The 24,773-nt window shown below is 50.3% G+C and overlaps 1 protein-coding gene across 1 annotated transcript in view; it reads left to right on the forward strand.

Annotated features, from left to right (window-relative positions):
* The window catches only part of LOC119445938 (venom metalloproteinase antarease-like TtrivMP_A), a 161,550-nt gene that overhangs the window by 96,567 nt on the left and 40,210 nt on the right, over positions 1-24,773 (forward strand). The window contains exons 9-10 of the mRNA XM_049663742.1: positions 2,518-2,544; positions 6,145-6,194. Coding sequence (XP_049519699.1) covers positions 2,518-2,544; positions 6,145-6,194 — 77 coding nt within the window. The remainder of the gene's footprint in view (positions 1-2,517; positions 2,545-6,144; positions 6,195-24,773) is intronic.

Below are 24,773 nucleotides of genomic sequence, written 5' to 3' on the forward strand. Positions count from 1 at the left end.
TGAACTGCCCCTAAATTTTGAGCAATGGGCAATAAGAAACAAAAAAGTAGGTCACGCTAGATTTGCACAACACCGTTTAAAATTTAACGAGCGCCTTGTTCTGAAAAAATTGCGGAGGCCACGCTCCGCTGTGCTGAGTACGGTGAACGCCACCTAGGTGGCGTTGGTAGTGCTTCCTGATGCCAGCGTCCCTTCGAATGCTGGCATCGAGGCGTCGTAGTGCTGAGACCACCGAAGCGTTCACTGTCGGTGCGCGTCAAGGCCCGACCACATTCGGCGTTTTCCCGGCGTTTCCTGGCGTTTCGTCACCCGGCGCCGCTCAGCGTCGACGCTGAGGGAGGCGCCAAGCCGAAACGTCGTACTCAAGGCACACCAGAAATCTCGGCTATCTCGGCGCCGGCGCCGCCGCCGGAAGCGGCTCGATGAGCGCCGACGTGGCGCCGACCAATCAGCGCGTGGCCGCGGCCGCGCTGCTGGCAACTTTTGCAAGCGACTTCCGCAGCAACCATTTCGCGTGCGTGCCACTATGTGGCGCCAGTGTCTCGTCGGCGAGGCGGCGCCGTCTGAGAAAGCAGCCGCTCGTACCTTCGAGCACGTTGCCGTGAATGTATTTGTGTGTGTGTGCCGCAGAACTATAAACAGGGCTTAAAAACCTTAATCGGGAACATTACTCATAGTTCACTTGAATGACATTGCACACTGCTTCTGGTTAAATCTGTCTGGTCACATTGTGCGACGCTGGACTGGCGCTGTTTGCGTGCGTCTCATGTGGCTGGGTGACCTCTCCGGCGCCGTTGATGCAACGACGCCGAGAGACGCAACGGCAGGAAACGCTGGTGAAAACGCTGAATGTGGGCCGGGCTTTAGTGTCATAATGCAGTACTTCTCTTTTCTGCTCGTAGGCGGCGGCACCGCCCCGAGCAAGAGCGCGGGTACACGGAGGAGTGTTAGATATATAAGGCGCGTCTGTGTAGCTCTCAGCAAATGCGTTTGTGGCGCAATGGGTTAAACGCTCGGCGATCTATCGTCGCGGACCGAGAGGTCGTGGGTTCGATTTCCAAATTTTGCATGTTTGTGGAACTTTTTCTTCTGGTTTCTTTCTTTGTATAATGTTCTATGACGTATTTCCAAAGGTGGGCTTATTAATGGATGTCAATAGTAATAGGAAGATAACTTCTAGTTATCTAGTTTTTCTGCACCTCATGCGGTATTTGTGACATCATAAAGAGGAGAGGGGAAGGCATCGCAGAAGTTGCGACTTTTGAGGTCATTAAGGTCGTACTTATCAAGAAATAATGCGCGTAGAACTACAATTCGTATTTTGCTTCGTACCGAAGAAACTAAACATGCCTGGAAGTTGGAAAATGATCCAAGCACGAAGACTAATTAGCATTCCGGCATGTCTTATTTGTTCAACGATCGTATTATGCACCTATAAAGGAGTGTAATAGAGAGAACGAAAAAAAAGAATAACGCAGAAACTATTCTGGGAGTTTAAGCGTGAATTTCACGTAGGAGAATTATGCGTAAGCATTGTGCCACTTGCTCATCTCCACGAAGTCCGGTGTCAGTGTCAGTGTTTTGACACTTGATCCGTCCTGTACAAATGACAGCACTGCGATGACACGAACTGGTGCGGAAGGTGCATTGACAACGCGTGCAATGTACTACAGGTAGTAGAACCATTATCAACCGTGATCAAAGGACTCCGGCGGCGGAAATTACCGATCAGACGTACTCTGGCACGGCCGCGCGGACCGTCTCTTGAAAGCGACCTGCGAAGCGGGAAGATAACGCCGACTGATTTTAGCTCCGCGCGCCGTTTTTGCCGCGTCGCGTTGAAGGGAGACGCGCGGGCCCATATATTAAAAGTGATCTGCGAAAGGCGCAAGGTGCGGCCTGTTCTGAGACCTTCGTGAGTGCTGCGTGCTTGCCGCTTCGTTCGTGTTGTAGCGACAGGCAGCACGAAGGTAAAGTCGCTCGGTGCTGCGGGCTTTATCTTGAAAGTGAGCGTCTTACGGGATGGACGGACAGTTTTCTCCTTGGTTAAGCCTAGAAATGCTTACGCGTTAAAAAAAATAAATCTTGGAAAGAATTTGCTCATTTCAAAATTACATGTAAGCGTCGAAGGGCCTCTTTGGCACCATCGGCATAGGTGACGCTGTCAGCTCTTGCAGATATGTCAACTCTTCAAATTATCACTCCCGTTCCTATAAAGTAATAGACATCTGACGCAACGTCTCGCCATAGTGAACGAATGCACGGTGTAGTGTTTTTTGCTATTTGCAGGTGAGCCTTCGACTGCAGCAGCTCGAACCTCCGGCTCGGATAGGATTGACAGTAATTGAAGGATTGCAGGTAAGAAAACCACGTTAGAGTTTTTATTTTGCCATTAACAGTATTGTCTTTCCAGATCGTACAACCTTATCTACAGCTATACGTGGATGGCAACGTCATGGCAGACCAAACCTTGAATAAATTGGGTGAATATGCACACAAGAGCCCAACATCGACGAGGTCTGATATCGCCTATATGGTAACAAGGTGATAAGCATTAGCTACATCTGCTAGATAAAGCAAATTTGTAGTTTTAGTGATGAATGCAATAGGAAAGCACTCCTATATTTAATTATTTCTGGAGGATAGCTGAACAAAATTGTGTCCGTATTGTCACGTGCTACAGAAGGCCTTTATCACAAGAACTACATGCCACCGGCAGAGACAAGCACTAGCGCCCCAAGATTATACCCGACCCAAAAAATAACTTCTTCCCTTGCCAGAAAGTTGGCTCGCGCTCACCGCACCTGGTGACCTCGTGGTATTATGTCCCTCCGAAAAAAGAAACGGGCATCATCACGATGCTCATGCAAATGGTCGTAGGTAGAGAGAAAAAGAGTGAACGACGAGAAAGTATGCACGGGGGCAGAGAGAGAAATAAAGGAAGTAATAAAGTTGAGACGTTATCGCACAATCGCGTGAAATAAGACTTGAGTCATACAACGTGCATAATCTCCAAGTGGTGCTTTCGACGCTGGGGTGATATGGCACTATCTGGAAGAACCTCGTAGTTCCCGTTAGAGCACTGCACGGGCTCGGGCTTGCCCGGGCCCGACCCGGCCCGTGGGCCGGGCTGGGCCCGGTAGGGCAGTTTTATCACGGGCTCGGGCCGGGCTCGGGCACGGCATGTGCTTTTGTAGCGTTAGCTACACTGGCCTAGCCAAGCCCGTTTCGCGTGGCACATCAAGAGCCGTGCTGCGCATGCGCAAGGATCAGTGATGTCACACGGCTTGCGCACAGGAGCCACCGGAGCCAGCACCTCTCGCGCACTCCGCCGCCGCCGCGCGCGACTCACCGCCGCCGGTCTGCGCATTCCAGAGGAGTGACGTCGTAGCCGTGGTAGACGCACTGGCGCCGGCGCGCGCTCGCTGTGCAGTCGCCATCTGACACTGCGCTGGAGCCGCTGCGCTTCTGACTGGCGTTTGTGTGTGTCATTGGAGCAGCAGTAAGCATGACAATCAAGCTAATCCTTGACAATCTAGACAACCAGGAAAGCTAAGAATAATCAGCTGAACCTTTGCTAACGCTACGTATATCCTGGCATAGCCGAGCTAAACCAATGCAACATTTTTTTTGACCCGGGCCGGGGCCGGGCTCAGGTTTTTTTGACGCGGGCGCGGGCCGGGCTCGGACTGTGGTGGTGTGCATAAAACGTGAAGTGAGCTATTATCGCGCGTCTCGACTCTGAAAAACATGTCTTTTTCGGTCTCGGGCGGGGTTCGGGCCAGTTTCGAGCCGGGCTCGGGCCGGGCTCGGGCCTAAGGTAAAGAGGTGGCGGGCCGGGCCGGGCGGGTAACGAAGAATATTTCCGGGCCCGGGCCGGGCCCGGGTCTCGCCCTAAAGCTCTTGGTCGGGCTCGGGCAGGCAGCCCAACGTAAAAACGGGCCCGGGCCGGGCCCGGGCTGGAAAAATCGGCCCGTGCAGTGCTTTAGTTCACGTCACTAACGCGACGCAGCACTTGTACGCGTATTGTCCAAAGTAGCGACTGAGCAGCTTCTCTGACAGCCTCTGGCGGCGAAGCGGCGTCCGCAACCAAACTTGATCGCCCGGGTAGTAGTCAACTTGGCGATGGCGAAGATTGTAGCGGCGTGCTTCTGCACTCTGCTCTTGCGAGATGTGTAGGCGTGCCAATCGCGAGCTTCTTCGGCGTACTTCGTCAATTGCTCAGCGTCAGGGGTGAGCAACGCGTCGTAATCGTGTGGAAGCATCGCATCCAGCATGGTCAGAACCTCACATCGCGTTGTTTCCTGGATGGCCGTGTTGTACGCAACTGTGACGTGGTATGACTTGATGCCACGTCTTGTGCTGTACATCTGCGTACGCCGCCAGTGTTTGCCAGTAATCATAATGGTTGCATAAGCTGCAGTCGTTGGGGACCGTGAGAAGCAGTCAGGGATCTGATAGTCAATGATATCGCGTTCCACTCTTAACAGCGAAGCTTAAGCGTCCTCACCTTTTTTTTTAAGTCTATGAATACACTGCTGGACTCAGTAAAGTAGTGAGACTTGGTTGCAATGCGCAGCCGGGCCCAACTCTACTCGGGCAACGGTGGCAATGTCTCCTTTCAGGGCTCCGTAAAGGCCTAAATCCGACGTAGCGTGAAGGCGCGCACACGTGATGTCACGTTGGCGAGAACTGCGGCCATAGTTCGACCGATGGTTCGACGTACTGGCGCCGCCAACGTAACCGGACGCACGGCCAATGCGCTCCGACGTGCCCGGCGTCTGATGACGCTCGCCCGCGTGCCGATAACATCGGACTATAACGCGCCTTAATGCTTTCTTGTGGTCTGACCTCTAGCTCTCAAGGTGAAAAGTCTTGAGTCGCCGACTGCTGCCCGAGGTAGCGTAATGATGCTTTTTCTTCAAAACTCCCGATACAGCTTTCTGTCGCTCACTACGTACAAATAGAAGTGTTTTTTCGAGCGTGAAAGAAGCCTGCGAATACACGCAAAATTTCCGCGCCACTGGCCACTCAAGGCACTTTGCGAGTATTCGGTACGCTTATAAATAGGCCCTGTTTCTGGTCGTGTCATTACAAAATCGCAGTCCAGCCTTTATTCCGAAATTGCCTGCCCAGGCTCAAGGTGGCGCAAATGCACGGTTCTCTTTCTGTTTTCCATTTACTGAGAAAAGTGTTCTGCAAGGGTTTATGCAGGGCGGCCGGTCTTCCATATAATGAACAAGCTCCCTGCCTGCCATCCTTGTACCAACTTCATGCTCTGCGCAATGCACACTACCAGTAATAATCGGCATAACTGCGTCAAGAATGCGTGTATTTCCATTCATACAATATGTCAGAAAGGTCGGCACCCATGCAATTAGCTGCGCATGATGTCTTCGAAACCACCCTTTACAATCTCTCGTACTCACACGAGCTTTGTCCACTAAGTAAGTATGCACCTTAGCCCCCCTTAAATTATATCTTCTTGCTCCAAAATAAAGTTGCCTTTATTGGCCAATACAACCCTGATAATCATAAATTTGCCCCTATTAATAATAATGCTCGCACATGGCGATGAGCAAGAGCTTTGCATGTAAGCAACGTAAAACAGTCGCAGTAGAAAAACGTTTGAGTCGTAGAAAGAATTTGGGCAACTGAAATTTTGGGCCAGGCTTACAAATCAATTGAATTTCAAGTAATTACACCGTCCAGACGGCATTTGCCGTAGAGATTTGTTCACCTGCACTTGTCGTTTAACTGGCGCTCATTAAAATGCATTTTACTGCTTTTGTAATTGCGCTTTCCGTCAAACAACGCCATCGACTGAGCCAGAGCATAGGCTGGACAATTCAGATTAGAAAATTAGCGCGCTTAGGATGAAGCTTGTTGATGTATGTAACAGAGAAAACTTCAGAACTTTCACGCAGGCCTTCATTCTTATGTGTTTAGAATAATGATTGTGAAGCCGACGACATTTGTGATAGTTTGTAGTGACTTGGACCTATTGGTATAAGCATAGAGATTCACACTCATATTTTAAATAAGGTATATCTTTACAATAGACCCTTTTGTTATAGTATATGTTGAGGCGCATGAAACAATTGGCTGTCACCCTATAATACAGTTCTTTCGTCATTCTTTCAGCCTGGCTCTGGTGAAAATTAGAGGTGGGAAATACGTAGGCACTTCTATAGGTAAGTAAGCCCACACATGCAACACACCTTCTCTCGTATTAAGCGTTCGGCAGATGAATTTGGACGCACCTTAAGAATCTGGACCGCGAGACTAGGTGCAAAATTGCCGCTGTCTTGTTAGCGAATAACCGTGGAACTGGCTTAACTTTTAGGGGGGAAAGCTCCTATAGCGGCACCCGTTCGTCCCCGTCGTAGTAGGTAGCCACGTCTAGTTTTATGAATTGCTCAATAGATGGCGTTGTGTGTCCGTATATGTATGTATACCCATATATATGTATACGTATAGTATAACCAGAAGCCGACTTCCGCTTCCGGTTCCACTTCCGGTTCCGCTTCCGTTTCCACTCCCGGTTCCGCTTCCGTTTCCACTTCCGGTTCCGCTTCCGGTTCCGGAAGCCAGCTTCCGGCTTCCGGAGAACGCTTCCGGCGTTTTATGAAAAAAAAATGTGGTTGATCCCTCTTATATAGGAATCGGTATAGAACACGAAAGTGAAACGTGTCTTCACAGAAGTAGTGTAATGTTTATTGCACATTGATATATAATGTCTATTGGTGTTTTGTGGCTAAAGCGCCCTTAGGCGTTGATGCACCCACGCTGACGCCTGGTGGCACGTCTCCTCCATCACGACTACCAACGTCGATGACCATGAGCAACCGTCGTGCATATGGAAGCTGCACTACGCTGCACACGCTAGCACAACGCGAAAGACGAAGCACGTAACTGACACACTAATACAACGCGCAAGACAAAGCACGTAACTGAATCGTCACCGAGTCAAATCAGCGCGTACAGCGCGTCGTAATTGCAGCCTCCGCGATCAACTTCAGAAACATTTTCAGAGCTAATTGCGGAGGCCACGCTCCGCTGTGCTGAGTACGGTGAACGCCACCTAGGTGGCGTTGGTAGTGCTTCCTGATGCCAGCGTCCCTTCGAATGCTGGCATCGAGGCGTCGTAGTGCTGAGACCACCGAAGCGTTCACTGTCGGTGCGCGTCAAGGCCCGACCACATTCGGCGTTTTCCCGGCGTTTCCTGGCGTTTCGTCACCCGGCGCCGCTCAGCGTCGACGCTGAGGGAGGCGCCAAGCCGAAACGTCGTACTCAAGGCACACCAGAAATCTCGGCTATCTCGGCGCCGGCGCCGCCGCCGGAAGCGGCTCGATGAGCGCCGACGTGGCGCCGACCAATCAGCGCGTGGCCGCGGCCGCGCTGCTGGCAACTTTTGCAAGCGACTTCCGCAGCAACCATTTCGCGTGCGTGCCACTATGTGGCGCCAGTGTCTCGTCGGCGAGGCGGCGCCGTCTGAGAAAGCAGCCGCTCGTACCTTCGAGCGCGTTGCCGTGAATGTATTTGTGTGTGTGTGCCGCAGAACTATAAACAGGGCTTAAAAACCTTAATCGGGAACATTACTCATAGTTCACTTGAATGACATTGCACACTGCTTCTGGTTAAATCTGTCTGGTCACATTGTGCGACGCTGGACTGGCGCTGTTTGCGTGCGTCTCATGTGGCTGGGTGACCTCTCCGGCGCCGTTGATGCAACGACGCCGAGAGACGCAACGGCAGGAAACGCTGGTGAAAACGCTGAATGTGGGCCGGGCTTTAGTGTCATAATGCAGTACTTCTCTTTTCTGCTCGTAGGCGGCGGCACCGCCCCGAGCAAGAGCGCGGGTACACGGAGGAGTGTTAGATATATAAGGCGCGTCTGTGTAGCTCTCATGCAAATGCGTTTGTGGCGCAATGGGTTAAACGCTCGGCGATCTATCGTCGCGGACCGAGAGGTCGTGGGTTCGATTTCCAAATTTTGCATGTTTGTGGAACTTTTTCTTCTGGTTTCTTTCTTTGTATAATGTTCTATGACGTATTTCCGTGACGGAAATACGTCAGTGAAGTCTTGGTGGACCCCGGCATAAAACACTTTCGTGTTAAAAAAATTCCGAAAGTTGTGTCCGTAGCGCGGAATCGAACCAGGGACCCCTCGCTTCCGAACGCGCGGCGCTAACCACTACGCCACGAAGCGCACATAGACACACGCACCACGATGGCAATAAATACCCAACATTAACGAAAGGCCGCGTTTCGAGCGCGTTTCTGACGCGTTTGTGCTAGCGCGTTACGGCACGTGTAAGAAGCTGGTGTAAGACGCTGTGGCCTCTCCGCCTTACCTTCAACGCGTTTCGAACGCGCTGCCCAAGGCGGTGGCAAGTCAAGCTCAAGTCGAAGATATATATATATATAAGTGGTTCTTGAGGGAAAGGGAAAGGTTGGCGCTATCTTCTGCAGCCCTTGAGGGAGCACGGCTCAGCGCCAACAAGTCGAGGAGCGTTTATGAATACGGGGGGGGTATACTCTCTCAGCAGTCATGTGATGGCGTCGGCAAACGCGGTGTACGTTCCGGCATGTAAGACGCTGTGGCCGCTCCCCCTTACTAGAGAGTACTGCACGTTTCTAACGCGTTTGTGCTAGCGTCCCCTTAAGCGGGAGATCCGATGATTCCCTCCGGAGCTTCGCCCACTCATCATCATTCAACCCGTGGGTATGCTGTGATTTTTTTTCGCGTTCAATATTTTTACAGCCGTGACAGGTGGGCACAGAAAAACGTCAGGGGTGATTTTCACAAACTTCCACGGAGGCACATGACAAACAGCTTCACTACCGCTGCAGCATTGTATACGCGGCTAATGATTGTTTTATGATTCTGAATTGCGTTAGCTCTCAATAGACTCCGGAAGAAACTTCGTGGCAATTTTGCGGTGTCTGTATATGCCGCACCTTCGGTATTGCCACCTGATGAAACTTCATGGCAATTGCGTCTGAATTGTCAGCAGGAAAGAACTATAGGTGCTCTGCAGCGTCGCCACCACGATCCATCATGTTGATGCCTTCCTGGGAGCGTCTTCTAAGCAAACTGGTGACAGAGAGCGTAATCGTCAGTGAGCATACTTGGCTGTGCGTACCCGCACATGTGATCTCACCGCGTGGCATCGCGCAGAACAACTTATAGCACGAGCCGAGAGTGTTCGTGCAAGGGGCCGTTTTAACGCGACAGTGGTTTTGGCAAGTAAAACCCCAGAAATTACTTCAGTTCAGTTCAGAAGCTGTTATATTAAACCAAGTAAACCACCTGAAGCTTTTTTTTTAATTTATAGGCTCGATATTGACAGCAACCATCCGGCGTCGACGTCGGTGTAAGCATGTGCGTCTGGTGGAAATAATCATGCCTAACCACATCATCCCGAACAACCCCAACCGGGCGGGCGCTTCGCGGTGTGCAAGGCGTTAGTAAACAAAAATTGAATTTCTCAAAGTGAAATTCGCCCGAAAAAATTGTAAAATATGACTTAACCACAACCTACAGACGTTATAGCGTCGGATTGTAAGTTGAATATACGAGAAAAAAAGCCTGATAAGTAGCCAGGCACCTTTGAATGCTATCGCGTTCTACTCTTAAAGGCGAAGCTCAAGTGTGCTCCAATTCTGATGCTGTTTCGCTGTGCTTTGGTTTTAATCAACATTCAGGGGAGTTTTGAAAATTGAGCCTTTCTAAATTTTCATAGGGCCCCATGTCGCAGAAAATATGGTGTCAGTGCCGGCGTCAACGGCGTCCAATAATGCTATCGCGTTCCACTCTTACAGGCGAAGCTTAAGTGTACTCTAGGTTTTTTATTGCGATAGCAATTATATGGACACTCAAAGCAGATTTCTGCCGTCGGCGTCGTCGTCGCCGTCGCCGTGAGGTTCCGTATGACGTCAACGGCGATGAAATCGTCGCCGCGCGCCGGACGCTGTATGTGCGAGTCAAAGCGAGCGACGCACGCTTTCACAGGGAGAGAACGCACGGCGGAGAACAAACGCGCGTTCTGCGCCGTGCTCCATTGATAAGTGGTTCTTGAGGGAAAGGGAAAGGTTGGCGCTATCTTCTGCAGCCCTTGAGGGAGCACGGCTCAGCGCCAACGGGGAGGGGTAAGTGGGAGCGAAAGAAGGGATAGAGTGGAGTCGCCATGGCTGGGCGAAGCAAAACCGGCAGGCATAGGCGGCACGTATCAGGCCGAGATGGAAGGCCTTGGTGTGCTGCAGAGTCTGCAGGGGTGTTGTGCCAGGCCGGTCAGGCCCGGGGTGGGGTGGGAGGCCGTGAGGCCTTCCCGCTTGTAGAAATGTCCTTAGAGGCGTGCGGAGAGCCCTGACGAGTCAAGGAACTCCACGACGCCTCGAAGTGCAGAAAGGTGGTGTCGGCCGGGGAAGAGGAGATCTTCCTCCTTGCCAGAGGGGAGGCCCAGGCGGCGGAACTCCTGCAGGAGTGGGCCCCGCTGCTGGAGGTACGCCGGGCAGGCCAGCAGGAGATGTTCGATCGTCTCCGGCTCCCCGCAGGAGCTGCAGGCCGGGGACGTCGCTCGTCCCAGTCGGTAGCTGCGTGCTGCCGTCCAGCTGCAGCCGATGCGGAGCCGGAGAAGGAGCGAGGTCTCCCTGCGAGCCAGGCCTCGCTGGGGGAGTGGTCGTGGGGGGCATCCCAGTGCCACCCGTTTGTCTGGGTGGTGGGTCGCCAGGTGTCGCCGCAGCCTCAGTCCTGTGAAGTCGCCCTCCGTCACGGCCCGACTGAGGGGCACAGTGGTGTGGCGGCGGCAGCTTGCGGCGACCGGTTTGCTCCTCCTCCTCGCTCTCTGCTTCGCGCATGCGTTTGCGGCTATACCTTCCCCGCAGGCGAGCCTTCCCCCCTCGGAGCAGGACGCCGCCATTGCTGCCATGGCGAGCATCCCGCTGCCCCCATCCGACGACGAGGAGGCCATGGACTCCTCCTGATGATAAGTGGTTCGTGAGGGAAAGGGATAGCGCCAACCTTTCCCTTTCCCTCACGAACCACTTATCATCAGGAGGAGTCCATGGCCTCCTCGTCGTCGGATGGGGGCAGCGGGATGCTCGCCATGGCAGCAATGGCGGCGTCCTGCTCCGAGGGGGGAAGGCTCGCCTGCGGGGAAGGTATAGCCGGCGCCACGTGTGTCTCGGTGACGGCGGGCGCGGCCGCGGCGGCAGCTGCTTGGGTGGTGGTGGCCTGTTTCTTTATCCACGCGTCCACGATCTCGGCGGCGCGCACCTCTAGTTCGCCTCGCTCACGCGACGCTTGTAGCGCTTGTAGCGTCACGGGCACAAGGGTCGCGAGAGACGCGCTCTCCTGGCGCTCTCCTGGCCTGCGGAAGCCCTCCATGCCGCTCGGCTCCGCAGTCAACACGCGAACCGCGCGTCACAGGGGGCAAACACACTACAGGCACGTCGCGCGCACAGCACCGACCACGCGACGCGCACGAGGCGGCACAGCCGGGGACGCGGCACAGATGTCGGGTTGGGCACGCCACTCGCGGAGCACAACACTGAAGTAAATCCACTCGTCGCACGATGCAAGCCCGCAGGGAACACACGAGGTTGCGCGTTGGGACGCGCGAATCGTGCGCGGCTGCAGGTGACGTCGCCGACGATGGTGAGCCACGCGGCTCGTGCAGCACACGCCGGGGCGATGTGCAGGCACGACCGCACGGGAGAAGAGCTAGGCGCGACTGGCGAGGCGAGGTCGTCGGAGCGAGACGCAACACAACCTCTCTCTTCGACAGTCAGGGCGAACTCTCCGCCGTGCTCCCTGAAGGGCTGCAGAATTAAGGGTCTCTTTCCTCCTTTACAATCACCATACTCGACTTCTTCCGTCGCGCGAAAGTCCGTGGGGGGACAGGAGGTAGGGAAGGGAGGCGACGTTTATCTGCGGCACCAAATGCGTATTTATATAGAAACGTTGCGAGGCGAGAAGGTGGTAAAGACTTCCGACGCTGTCCGACGAGTTTCCCTTTCTCATCTAATTGAAAACCTCCGAGCCGCCCCCAAAGGCACCGGCAACAGTCACCAATGCCGCGTGCGTTCGGTGCGAACGCGGGCAAAACGGCGACGGCGTCGACAACAGTTCTGCGCGTGGCTGGTGCTGCTGCATGTCCAAGTTTATACAGCTGATAAAACTACTATCCTTACTCCGTATGGCTCTCTACTAAGTTGCTATCGCAATTGATGCTTTGCGTTTCGGGTGAAACTGCGACATTTTGTTACGGTTGTGGACAGCATGGAAGGAGACGCGTCTGTCGTCGAATGTTGCCTCAATACAGATATTCCACGTAAGAATATTTTTTTTTATGAGAGGCAGGAACTCTACAACGATGACTGAAAATTAAGCAACGGTTTTTGAACTATCTTCTCTGGCCGAATAGGCGGTGTCTTCGGCACCGGGGCCTCCGGAGAAGCGTGCTGATCTGTAGCACTACAGATCAGCACGATTACAGTAGGTACATGCGATCAACAGAAATTGCCAGGTCATGGTAACGAGACATCATGTGGTAGTAGGATATGGTAAACTCGCCCATTGAGAAACTAGTGTTCACCATATGACACTGCGCACTCGAAGACTATAAAGGGAGAAGAGGGGAGCGGGGGGGGGGGGGGGGGTTTCGTTCAGCACGCTTGTATCGCCACTGCTTCACTTTGGTGATGCTTTCTGAGTGCCTTGAAGACACTTGCGTCCCTTCCAACTTGCGCACTAGTGCACCAAGTTTTCGTGCACTAAATATGGATATGGCAGCCCTCTTTCCGAGGTCAGTTGATCTTCAGTCGTGGCCGTATCATATGCACAGTAGCTCTTATATATGATGTGGCGCTGCTAAGCACGAGGTCGCGGGATCAAATCCCGGCCGCGGCGGCCGCATTTCGATGGGGGCGAAATGCAAAAACGCCGGTGTCCCGTATATTGGAGGCACGTTAAAAATCCCCTGGTGGCCAAAGTTAATTTGGAGTCCCCCACTACGGCGCGCCTCAGAATGAAATAGTGGTTTTGGCGAGTAAGACCCCAGAAATTATTTCAATTCAGTTCAGAAGCTTTTATATTAAACCAAGTAAACCACCGGAAGCTTTTTAATTTATAGGCTCGATACTGACAGCAGCCATCTAATTAAGGAAGACTGTCGACACTAATGCGATCAGCATTGACAAAATGCAGCAACACATCGTATCGCCACCGACGAAATCCGTCATGTATAACGCGTGTATTGCATTCGGGATTCTCTGTCGAGCTTTTCTCAAAGTTTAGCCACTATTCTTGTAAAAGGGAACCTGTTTGCTATAAATAAACCTTCTTGCGAGTGACGCTCTTTGCAGTCCTCACCCTATTTCTGCTTTGTTTCGCGTCTTAACACGCCGTAATAAGCATGAACAAGCTAACCCATTCACAAATATTGATACGTTATATGTGTTCTATAGTGGCCGCTGCTTTCTGTTATCAGTGCTCTACTAACACTTCCGTGCTAATTGCATATATCACCTCTGCAAGTGTCACGCGTGGTTCCAGGCATATTGCCTCGACAAGAATGTCAAACCAACACTTTTTCGTTCCGGTTTTCATTTTGATTCAATTGTGGAGCGAAATAATATCAGTCCAAACCGGTTCGAACCGGTTAAAGTTCATTTGCTTAACCTAAGAATAATTGCAGGAAAACAGCGCAAATTAAAGGAGAGAGAAAGGAGAATAAATTCAGAAAATGCAGGGAGTCATCTAGCCGGCTACTCATATCAGGGGGAAAGGAAATGGGAGAAAAATAGGGGGCTGAGAAGTAATGATGCGGACAGGCAGTAGCATGTGATTGATGACAGGGAGCGCGTCCCTGTCACATGGCCCCTGTCACACGTCCATGCTCGAAGGGCATGGACGTTAGCAAACTATTCTAACGAACGCTGGATCGGTCGCTTTGTTGATAATATGTCTGGCAAAGGACCTAGCAGCACTTTTTGGCTGAATGGCCTGTTGTTTATAGGCGCCATCGAAGAGATCTTTGTCGGCCGTTCACAGTGATACTGGATACAAGCCAAAAGTATATGGGCTACACTGTCTCTGGTACCTTGCACGCATCAAAGCCTGGTTAGTCCGCGCGTCCGATGCGAGGAAAATGCTGTCAAGTTCGTCTTTGCGGTGCTCTTCAGGGCAAAGACGCATAAACCAGATATGACTTTGAGGTACATGATTATTGAGCGCGATTCCTGGCCGGAAAACATTAGCCGTTATCTACTGAGGCAACTTAATCTACTGGAGGTAGATGACTCACTTACTGTTAAAGAATTCAACAGATGTTGCTCAGTATTTGCTAAATATGCACACTAGTAATTCTGATTTCTTAGTTTATGTTGAAGATTTCCATTATTCTGTTCATTACGTTTACCGCTCAACGTAAACAACAGCCGTGCCTACATGCAGCTCCGGTTCACCGGTGCTTGGATGCCAAGACCCAACTAGCCCTTGGTACTCTGTGCGAGACCGCATACAACCAAGGTGTTTTCCACATTGTACGCTGGCAACTCTTTAGGTGTTTATTCTTTCTCCAGGGGATTTAAATTAACTGTTCAATATTCTGTCTTACATGGGTCGGTCGCTTTCATGTTTTATGTAGTTCTGGCGGCGCCCCACGATGAAAGAACTAATGGTAACAAGACAAAGCTTGGCCGTTGGCACACCTCCAGTTTCATTGGTTTATCTAGATTCACTCTGGGTGGCTATCATATTTAAACATCGCCTGTGGCAAATAACAAAATTTTCATCTTGAGCTGGATTATTAGAAGAGGTGGTCATTACGAGCACAATAAGTCATATTAACCTAACTACCAAGAACTCACTAGTTAACTTCTAAGTAAATTTCTTTACTGCACATATATTGCGACTTTGAAATTGTAGCCGGTAAGTTTGCAAGAAGTATTCACTTGAAATGAATTTCCAGCACGACACCAGGGGTGCTATGCAGGATGCGCCGAGTTTAACGAAACTCGGGATCTTCACGAGCTCTGGCGACGCCCCACGATGAAAGAACTAATGGTAACAAGACAAAGCTTGGCCGTTGGCACACCTCCAGTTTCATTGGTTTATCTAGATTCACTCTGGGTGGCTATCATCTCTTGGGCGTTGCCACATGGGTGGTCGACAAACTGGGGCTCACGTGATCATACGGTTGGTGCATGGTGGTACCTTCTTTCACTTGTTTGTCGTTCCACCGAGTGCATTACAGGCACAAGCAAGTTATAAAATAAATGTATTTATTATGATAATATTAGTCACATTAATGTGGGTTATGAGCATATTAAAGTTTACAATATGTGCACTGAATGTGTGTTAGACTAAATGTAGTTTAATGCGTATCGCGTTATACCACGAGGGGACGCTCGCCCTAGTCTTTTTTCCGCAGAATTGGATTGGCGTGGATCGCTACGTGCATGCCCTAGCATTTCTGAGAAGAGATTAGATTTCTGTGCGCTTAGTTTTCGCACTGGGCTTTTAACAGATCGCTCGTTGCTCCTTCTCTTTCCTCTGGATTGAATTGGTGCGGCACGCTACGTGCTTGCGCTCCCATTTCGGAGCACAGATTGGTGTGCGCCTGGTTTTCACACTGGGCTTTCAACAGATCTCTCGTTGCTCGCGCTAAAGTAAGGCTGCGAGACGAAGTGAGTGTCGGCTAGCGCAGAAGTAGTTTGCCCCGTGCTTAGCGTGTAAACACTCAGAAATGCCGGAAAGCACTCATACAAGAGTCAGAAAATTACGTTATATATTCTTTTACATTGTGATGCACCTTCACACTGGCTAGCGTCGAGCGATGGATTCTAACAACCGCAGGAAAGAGTCTTTATACTGGGTAGCCCGAGCGATCTCTGGCCTCTAACAAACGCAAGAAAGGGTCTTTGCAGCGCACAGTGGCTGTCAACTGCCATCACATCCATCCCAAGTGGGACTCCACCCTGCACCCACCGCTAACGAGGTGGTGCTTCACTTTTTGACAATAACTTTCTCGTTTTTTGCTTGTGAACGCCTGTGATGTTGTCCATAAAGTTCACACTGCGGTTGACTGTCTACCAATGCAGATTGAGGCACAGCCACGTTAGCATCCACTAAATTTGGGATACAGTTGTGTGCGGCCAATTCGTCACTATGAATAATGGCCCCAGTTGAACATTGCCTGCAATAATGGAGCCTAGGGTCACAGCCTTTCGTTGGTCGACCTTAAAAAGTCGCAGCATCCCTCTGGTCGCGCAGGCCATGCCGAAGACCCATGGGCCGCCATCTTTAACACCGCCGTAATTTTGGCGGCTCGGCGGAAGGTTGTCGCACGTCATTAGGCGGCCTCGATTGTACTTTTGCTTCCCGGGAAGACGGCACTCGTCAATTGGCGCTATCTTCCCGGGGCCACCGAGTAGAGGTCGCGCCAGCAGCTCGTCCCTCGCGACCTCACGGGGCTAGTTCCTCCAGTCGGCCTGGCGTGCTCCGATAGAGGAAACAAGTCGCCGGTCATCTCCTTTAGCAGCTATATGTCTACGCCTTTGCTCACACAGTAAGTGAGCCAAATCATTTGCCGCCTGGAGAGGTGGTCGTCCGAACGGCCGACGCGGTCGTGTTGGCGAAGTCCCTTCCTTTGCCTCTCAGCCCGTGCAGTGCAGCGGTACCGTGTAACTGCGAAAACTGATTTCGGCAGCTGTGGCACCGGAAGGCAGCCCGGCATCCATTCTGAGCCTTCCAATATAATGTGACCACTTCGCCTTCGCAGGTTGGTTGGTAAGGGTTGAACCCCAGGTGCTCGCAGGTTTCCCGGTACTCCGATGACGATGTCGGACCTGGTCTGGGGCTGGTGCACGTTGGACGAACAGCGCTTGAATCCGGAGAGAGCCGAAGCGATCGCACGAACTTTTCTCGCGCAGCCTAGTGATACCACTCTGTGCTCGGAAAGCATAATTTCCCCGCCACGCTGCCTCCAAAGACGAGGGCCTTCACCTAACTCGCCACACAGTCAGCGCACCGACGTTATGGAGAGGCAAAAATGACTCTGAAACTCTACGTCGGTCATGTAGGTGAACAGGTCCAGACGGTCATATTGACGTGTACTGCCGCTGGATGCGATGACACATGCTGCTGATGCCAGCCGCCATGTTCACGAGTTCAACTCGAGGGGGGTCTTGCGATGCACGAGTTTGGCACGAGTTCGCCTCTCAATTAAAACCATAGGTCACGCCCCGCGCGAGGCATGTAACTCGCGTGCGTGCCCACCACGGTTGAGCCACGCCCAACTTATTTTCGGCAACAGCGACGTGGTGCGGAACTTTGAGGCATCAACAGTCTTGACCTCCGAAATAAAACACGCACAACGCACTGTCATCGGTGATGTACTGGGCACCACTATAAAAAAAAGCGTCGACTTTCGCTGGCTTATGCATATATCTTCTTGGGCTGTGATGGCCACACAACACGGTTCATTGCCTGCATTGTGGCAACGTAACGCACAGCAAATAATTATCGGCAGGTCACTGTAGCTGCTTGCAAGGCGTCGATGCGCCGTGGTGGACGACGATCCTGAGCAGTTCATAGTGTTTTCCAACGACAACGTATCGCAGCTGTCGTTTGAGATGGCTGCTCTGTCATCGGTGCTGTATCGGAGCCGCAGTGTCGCAAACACGGTCAGCGGTCAGCGCAAACACACCCAGTGTGATGGAATTTCTTCATCACAAGCAGGGCACACTAAACAATTGCAACACCTTCCTGCGTTCGAAGTCTAATTTCCTAATTGCACACAAGAGCCCTCACCCGCCAAAATGCGATTGCTGCGCTGTCGTTACGATATCCATCTGCGGTCGCTGTTAACTCAGCAGCAGAGGCAGTCGGCAAGCACATTGGAGTGAACAACACACTCAAATTCTGCGTACATGCGCACGGAGGCATCTTCACTGGGCCAGCGGTGACAAGCGATAAATTGTGTCGCTGGGCTGAACGCTCTTCTTCGGAATGCACCGCGGAGACTTCGCGCACGCAGATGAACTGGTGCATTTTCACTATGCTGCATCACTATACAGATACTAGAATACCACATAGTCATTTTGCAGCGACAGCCGTTGCTCCCGTCTCTATGGCTACAGTGTCGTTTTAGTTGGTAAACCACCTGCTTTAATAGCCGCCTCAGTGAAGCCCCTGTGGTGAACAGCCGTGCCGCAGCGCTGCGTTGCCATTCCCCTAATAGACAGGGAGTGGACACATCATTGTCATGACTGACTTTATCAAGAATAGCACTGCAGCGCCCCTGGCGACTGCTCACCGTATGAACTCCCTCGTGCGTGCGACCCTCTAGAATGTATCCGCTTGTAAGCTTTCGCCTCACTGTCGCCACTCGCCGGAAAAAAGTGCGAAATTTAATAATTTGCTCGATGTCCGTTTGTCATCACAAATTTATAGCATTCAAAACAAAAAACAGGTATTTTAGGAAATAAGATGTTCGTTATTTTATTTGTTGTATTTCAAAGTATTCGATTGTGGGAAAGTGTAGGTGCAAGAATGCAACTTATGTGCCCTGTTCGCATTCGACGGAGGATAGAAATAAAATGCCCGAAAAAGGAGGCACGTCCTTGACGCGCCCGAGAAAGGCGTGGCAGGCGGCTCACGGCAAGTGTACAGATAGACAGCGGGACAGTCACGGTATTGCTAAATTGCAATAATACGTTGATAACAATACGCGGCGCTGGCGCGTTTTGTTGCGCAGTCCTCTGTGCTTTAAACGCGGAAGCACTGTGCAGCGCAGGGTGCGCTCATGTTGTCATACGCGGCTTTATCTCGACATTTCTTTTTGCCTGCTGTTATTGCACGTTCCTTGCTATCTCCGTTCATGACTGTCATCGAGCAAACTCGGGTAAAATCGTGCGAACGAGTAACTCGGCGCATCCTGCATAGCATCCCAGTTTTGATATATTACTTTCCAAAGTGGAGAACGACAATATATGTGCGTTTTATTAAGCTTTGTGCTTCAATGCATAAAAGAGCACTTCGTTAAAATGTAAGTGGAACAACAGTGCATTTTAACGCGAGTTTGATGGCGCATATCTCCAAACTCGTGTCATTCCGGAAATTCATTCCAGATGGACTCGCCTTGTAACCTCACCGGCTACAATTCGTAAATTGGCATGTGTGCCGTAAAGTAAATAATTAGGAAGGGAATTGGTAAATTTTTATTAGTAAGTGGAATATGTGTTTAAATTTTTCGTGCGAGTAATGTCCGCCTCTCCGAATAATACACCTCGAGGACTATTATTGTTGTATATGCAACAGGCTGTTCTTGAAAATTCAGTGAAAGATAAAAGTGATCACCCCGTATATCAGTGGCAATTATACAGCGTAAACTTTCATATCCGCTTCATCTAATCCACTCAGCCAGCACGCTGTAAGAACTGACAGCCCGACTTCGTACTGTTTCTGCGTCCTCGTGATGTGGCCACTTTCTTCAATTTCTGTGCCACAGCAGTGCACAAACTGCCGCAGCCAAATGTTGCAGGAAGGTGAAAATATTACTTTCCTAACTGCACGCGGAAATGCCCTGTTTGTTGCTTTTTATTCACCTCGTGTCGCATTGTTCGAACGCGCAGGCATGGCGCACAAGGGGCAAGCCTGCAGGAATGCCCGAGCTGCCTTAGGATTGGACAGGCCTGTTACTTTCTCCGGTGTGCAAACTGCCGCTCACGAAATAGCGCATCTGTAAGTACCCTGGCGCGCCCAAGAAACTTGCGGTGCTTTATACGTACTACCGCATGACTGAAGCAATAAAACGACCGACACCGACCAAAAGAAAAGCTAAAAAAACTAAAAATTGAATAAAAGTTTGTCAATATTTACCTCATCAGAAATGAGCAAAACAATTGAATAATTTCAGGTCAGTTTGCTTGAAATTGGCACTGTGCGCAACATTCACAGAAGAAATTTTGAATAGAATCAGGGAAGCACTTGACTTTAATCAGTAGGAGAAATGTACAGAGGGGTCCACTGTTAAAGGGAACACCACCGGCCAGTGGCTGCAACAAGTTTCGCGCAGGCGCAGTGAGCGCTGTGGGAGGTGCTTTTTTGTCGTCTGCTACCGTCGGCTGCCGCGCTTCGGATAGTGAAGAAGCAAGCCGATCACGCTTTCTTTAATGTTGGCCGGTGAGGGCATGGCCACACACTGATAGCCAGCCATTGCAAGTCTGAAGGAAAATTAGACGAGGCAAAATATTAACTAGCAGATATTTCTGTCGTTCCAGCTTAGAAGACAAACATGATCATTTTTTTACAGATGTCTCTTTGTGGCACATCTGTATTAGAGAATACTTCTTCGTGTGTATTGTCCATCTCATTTGTATACTACTGCATGTTCGAGTCGCTGCAGTGCGTAGGCTGCACAAATAATCCACAAGCGCCTATAACGAGCATATTATTTATAAAGAGCTATCACATGAGTTTTCGTAGAGTCATGGGAATCGACGTGCACAGTAAACATTTTCAAGGCGGGCAAATCTTTATGAAACGTGAAGCCGAACAAAAGACGACACGGTCATTGCTGCTGATGTTAAGGGTATTTAATCGGCTTGCTTCGCGACGATCCGAAGCACGGCAGCTGACCGTAGCAGGCGACGAAAGAGCACCGCCCACAGCGCTCACTGCGCCTGCGCGACACGCGTTGCGGCCGTCGACCGGCGGTCGCGCCGAGCAGACGCCACGCGGCCCGGTGTTCCCTTTAACAGTAGACCCCTCTGTACATATCGCCAGTGGAACCCTCTCTATGCAGTGGGGCCCACATAACAGTGGACCCCTCTGTATGCGCTCGTATATATACGAGCGCATACGTAATAATTGCCATTGCAGTATTTTGAATACTTTCATGTATACAGTGAACAGCATTGTAAAGATTGTGTCCCATGGCCTGACGGCCTTCTTCACTGGCATTTTTGCTTTCGGTGTACTTAACTATGGTTAATGGGAAATTTTTCTATTTGTTTTCCCCTATATCCTTCTCGTATACCTTGGTTACCTCGTGTCTTTATTACTGGTGGTATCTCTACTAACTCAAAGGCCATTCGCAATCTATCAAGCTCAAGGGGGTTTAAACAGGATGGAGAGTTCACAGCATAATGGAGACTTAAAGGAAACCGTGGGAACAGACGGCATTATTTTATTCCACATACTTCACAGTTTCGTGTTTGGTGATATGTACAGAGGGGTCCACTGTTAAAGGGAACACCAGAGCGCGTGGCGTCTGCTCGGCGCGACGGCCGGTCGGCGGCCTCAACGCGTGTCGCGCAGGCTCAGTGAGCGCTGTGGGCGGTGCTCTTTCGTCGTCTGCTACGGTCAGCTGCCGTGCTTCGGACCACCGCGAAGGAAGCCGATAAATGCCCTTAACATCAGCAGCGATGACCGTGCCGTCTTTTGTTCGGCTTCACGTTTCATAAAGATTTGCCCGCCTCACAAAATGTTTACTATGCACGTCGATTCCCATGACTCTACGAAAACTCATGTGATAGCTCTTTTCAAATAATATATATATATATATATATATATATATATATATATATATATATATATGAGGGCCAACCGGCAGTATAGGAGAGACCGGTGGCTTCCATGTATTATTCTTTTGCTGAGAAACCATTTAAATTATTTACAACTACTTGAACAAGTGAATTCCAAGTGTAAATCTTGGAAAAAAATTTGCAAAATACTTAGGTAATGTTTAGTAGCCTGGCAAGGAAACTAGAGTTTGTTATTGGTGGTCCGTCCTTTTGAAGTGATGCAGGGAGGTCTTTGGTGCCAAACACGGGCCGGGGTTAAAGAAAAGCTTTCAGATGTCTGAAAATAGGTGAAAGTCCGTGTGTCATGTATTTTGAAACTATGAGCTACAGTTTGCCAGTGTCTTTGAGTTAAAAATAAAAGTAGAGCATAAAAAAGCCGAAGTTTTGCCTAAAAGGCGGAGCATTGATTGCGATAGCAAAGTATTGCACAGCTGTATGAAGTAAGGCTTGTAAGGACATTCGCTTACTGATTAAATTAGCAAGCACGCAAGCACAGTACCACGCACGCACAGGTAAACATCAACCAGTCTCACTCGATGACCGCGAATACACGCTGGCGTGATAAAGAGTGTAGGCAGCGAGGAGCGAACACAGCGCTCATGAAGCCACCAACCATCACGACACCTTCCTTAGCACCCGCTTGATCACGTTACCGGACGTAATAAGAAATGACGTACTACAGTGAATGCACATTCAGATGACGATGGAGCATATTGGCATAGGAGACTATTCATGTCTAAAAGTATGATTCGGTCAAACCTACATAGTTATTGATTGACTAGCACACGTTTACCCAGCAGCAGACCGAAAAATTTAGCAATAGTTTTGTGTTTACAAACATGTCTATGGAGGGCCAAGTGAATGAAGAAAATCAAGTACGAAAAAATTGAAAATTGCACATATACATTGAAGGAAGACTGCGTCCCCGACGCTATATATTTATTTAAAGCATGTTCTCTGCCAAACCTAATTTCAAATATACATCTCCCTAAACTTATTATTGCGACCAAAAAAGAAAGATAATTAGAAAGTACACTAGGTGCAGCGAATTTATCTGGTTTCGATTGTCTCGCGACCGACTGGTATTTGTGGCTACTATTGGATCTGAAGGATGGACACCATATGCGTCATGTCTCAAGTTCATTTAAAAATGGGAGGGGGAAATGGCCACCTGCAGCGACTGTATCGAGCAATCCAGGCACCAGAACTATATCTCGCGTCAGAAGGGCAGCCACCAGCACTCGGCATTTCCACTTGATCTCTATTCAAGTGCTCTCAAAGCCCGCTGATCCTTATTTGGTATGATCTGGCATGTTCAGCATGATAGGATTAATGTAGCATCGTTTTCATTGGGTTATTAGTAAAAGTCGAAAGTCTGACTCAGCATCTATCACATCAAAAATTGTTGCGTTTGAGAGGCAGGGACGAGATAATAAGTCGCACTATAAAGCTCAGCTCTGAGTAGCAAACAGCTCGAACATTAGGGGAAATCACTAAACCCTTGGTATAGCGGGTATAAAACGGGGTATAACAGGAAACCACGATAGGACGTAGTTATCATCGTAGAAACAATTTAAGTTTCGGAAAACATCAATTGCAGAGACATCGGCTTGATATACACAATAATACTTTCTGACAACTACGGCCGCACTTGTCGATTATCGATATTGCGCTATTGCGCTCACCTGTCACTGTTTCCAGCATGCTTTCAGTAAACGAGTACATCCACACTACCGATCGAAAAATTGTGATAAAAAAGATCTGTCAGCCCTTCCACAAGGGTGGAGATGGAAGACCGGCGAATCTGTACTATGGTGGGAATTATGTAGTTACAATTATGACTATTAAGATGTGATGTTGTAATTGGTTATTTGAACTATTCAAGAATAATAAAAATGATGACAAGTTTGCACGCGGTCGTGTAAAGCTTAGGTACAGCCAAACTGTTGATCCTCAAGTCTTACTGGCTGCTATATACTTCTAGGTATTAACTTGGTTGCTGCTAGGTCTTAACTTGGTTTAACTTAACTACGCATGTAGGAAGGTATTCTCGAGCGATAATTTTCAGAGGTACCTTCCCTTTCGCGACATTTGGCGTGACTAGCGCTGGACGCGTCGGCGCCTCCGAGCAACAGCGTTCCTGGAATGCCACAAAAGCAGGCATGCAGGCTAACGAAGGTTGGCACAGTGCCAAGAACGCTGTTGATTGTCGACGCCAAACGCGTTAGAGGCAAGCCGCTCGATATCAATCGGTCAGCTTCGCTGTGTCTTGAGCTTTGCGTGGCCTAGTGCAAGTTTTCGCCTTTTTTTTTCTTTTTTTTTTTGTCCTCGCTCAGCACGCCGCGGAGAGAAGAGAGGGGGGGGGGTCGGGAAGGGAGGGAGCTGTCGAGGGGGAGAGCGGCGCATGCACCGCGCCGCCCTCCTCCGCCCTCCTGGTTGCCACGGTTACGGCACGGCAGTTTCTTGATACGCACCACAAATTACGACTGGCTTAAACAGCGTCGCTGTTAATATATGTGATCCGGTGGTTTTCATTTATTTAGTGACCACAGGGGCCATGGCCTTATGGTCGCTATGGTACACCGCCATAGGGTGTACGGCAAAGGTTGGCACGTTCTTCATAAACACGTCACAAACGCCGCGCGCGTTCGGTGCAGACGCGGGCAAACCGCCGCCGCCGTCGACAACAGTTCTGCGCGTTGCTGGTGCTGCTCCCCTCCCTCCCTCCCGTCGCCCCACGGCCTTTCTCGCGACGGAAGAAGTCGAGTTTGCTCCAGCGCCGTGCGTTCGCTGCCACATGAAAGCGCGCGTCTCTCGCGCGCTTTCCCTCGCACATCCAGCATACAGCCAATGAGAGTTTTTTTCTACACGCGGACACGACCATAGGAGACTTAGTGCTTATACAGCTTCGCTGTTAAATATTCCACAGCGTTTTCCGCGATTAGACGCTCTGACCGGTAAGCTTTCCATTGTCAGTTCCTTTAGGAGGTAGATGCAGAATGCGGCCCTTAGAAACGTCCTGAAAGTTTTATATCCTAGACATTTTATGAATAATTCGCAGTTGGCAATGTTTACAGGTTGAACGCTCCTCACGATGGAGACGGAGAAGCAAGGGATTGCTCACCGGCAGACGGATATTTGATGAATAGCTCACGCAAAAACGGAATACACAGTTT

This window comes from Dermacentor silvarum, chromosome 3 (genome assembly GCF_013339745.2).
Source record: "Dermacentor silvarum isolate Dsil-2018 chromosome 3, BIME_Dsil_1.4, whole genome shotgun sequence".
Classification (NCBI taxonomy): domain Eukaryota; kingdom Metazoa; phylum Arthropoda; class Arachnida; order Ixodida; family Ixodidae; genus Dermacentor; species Dermacentor silvarum.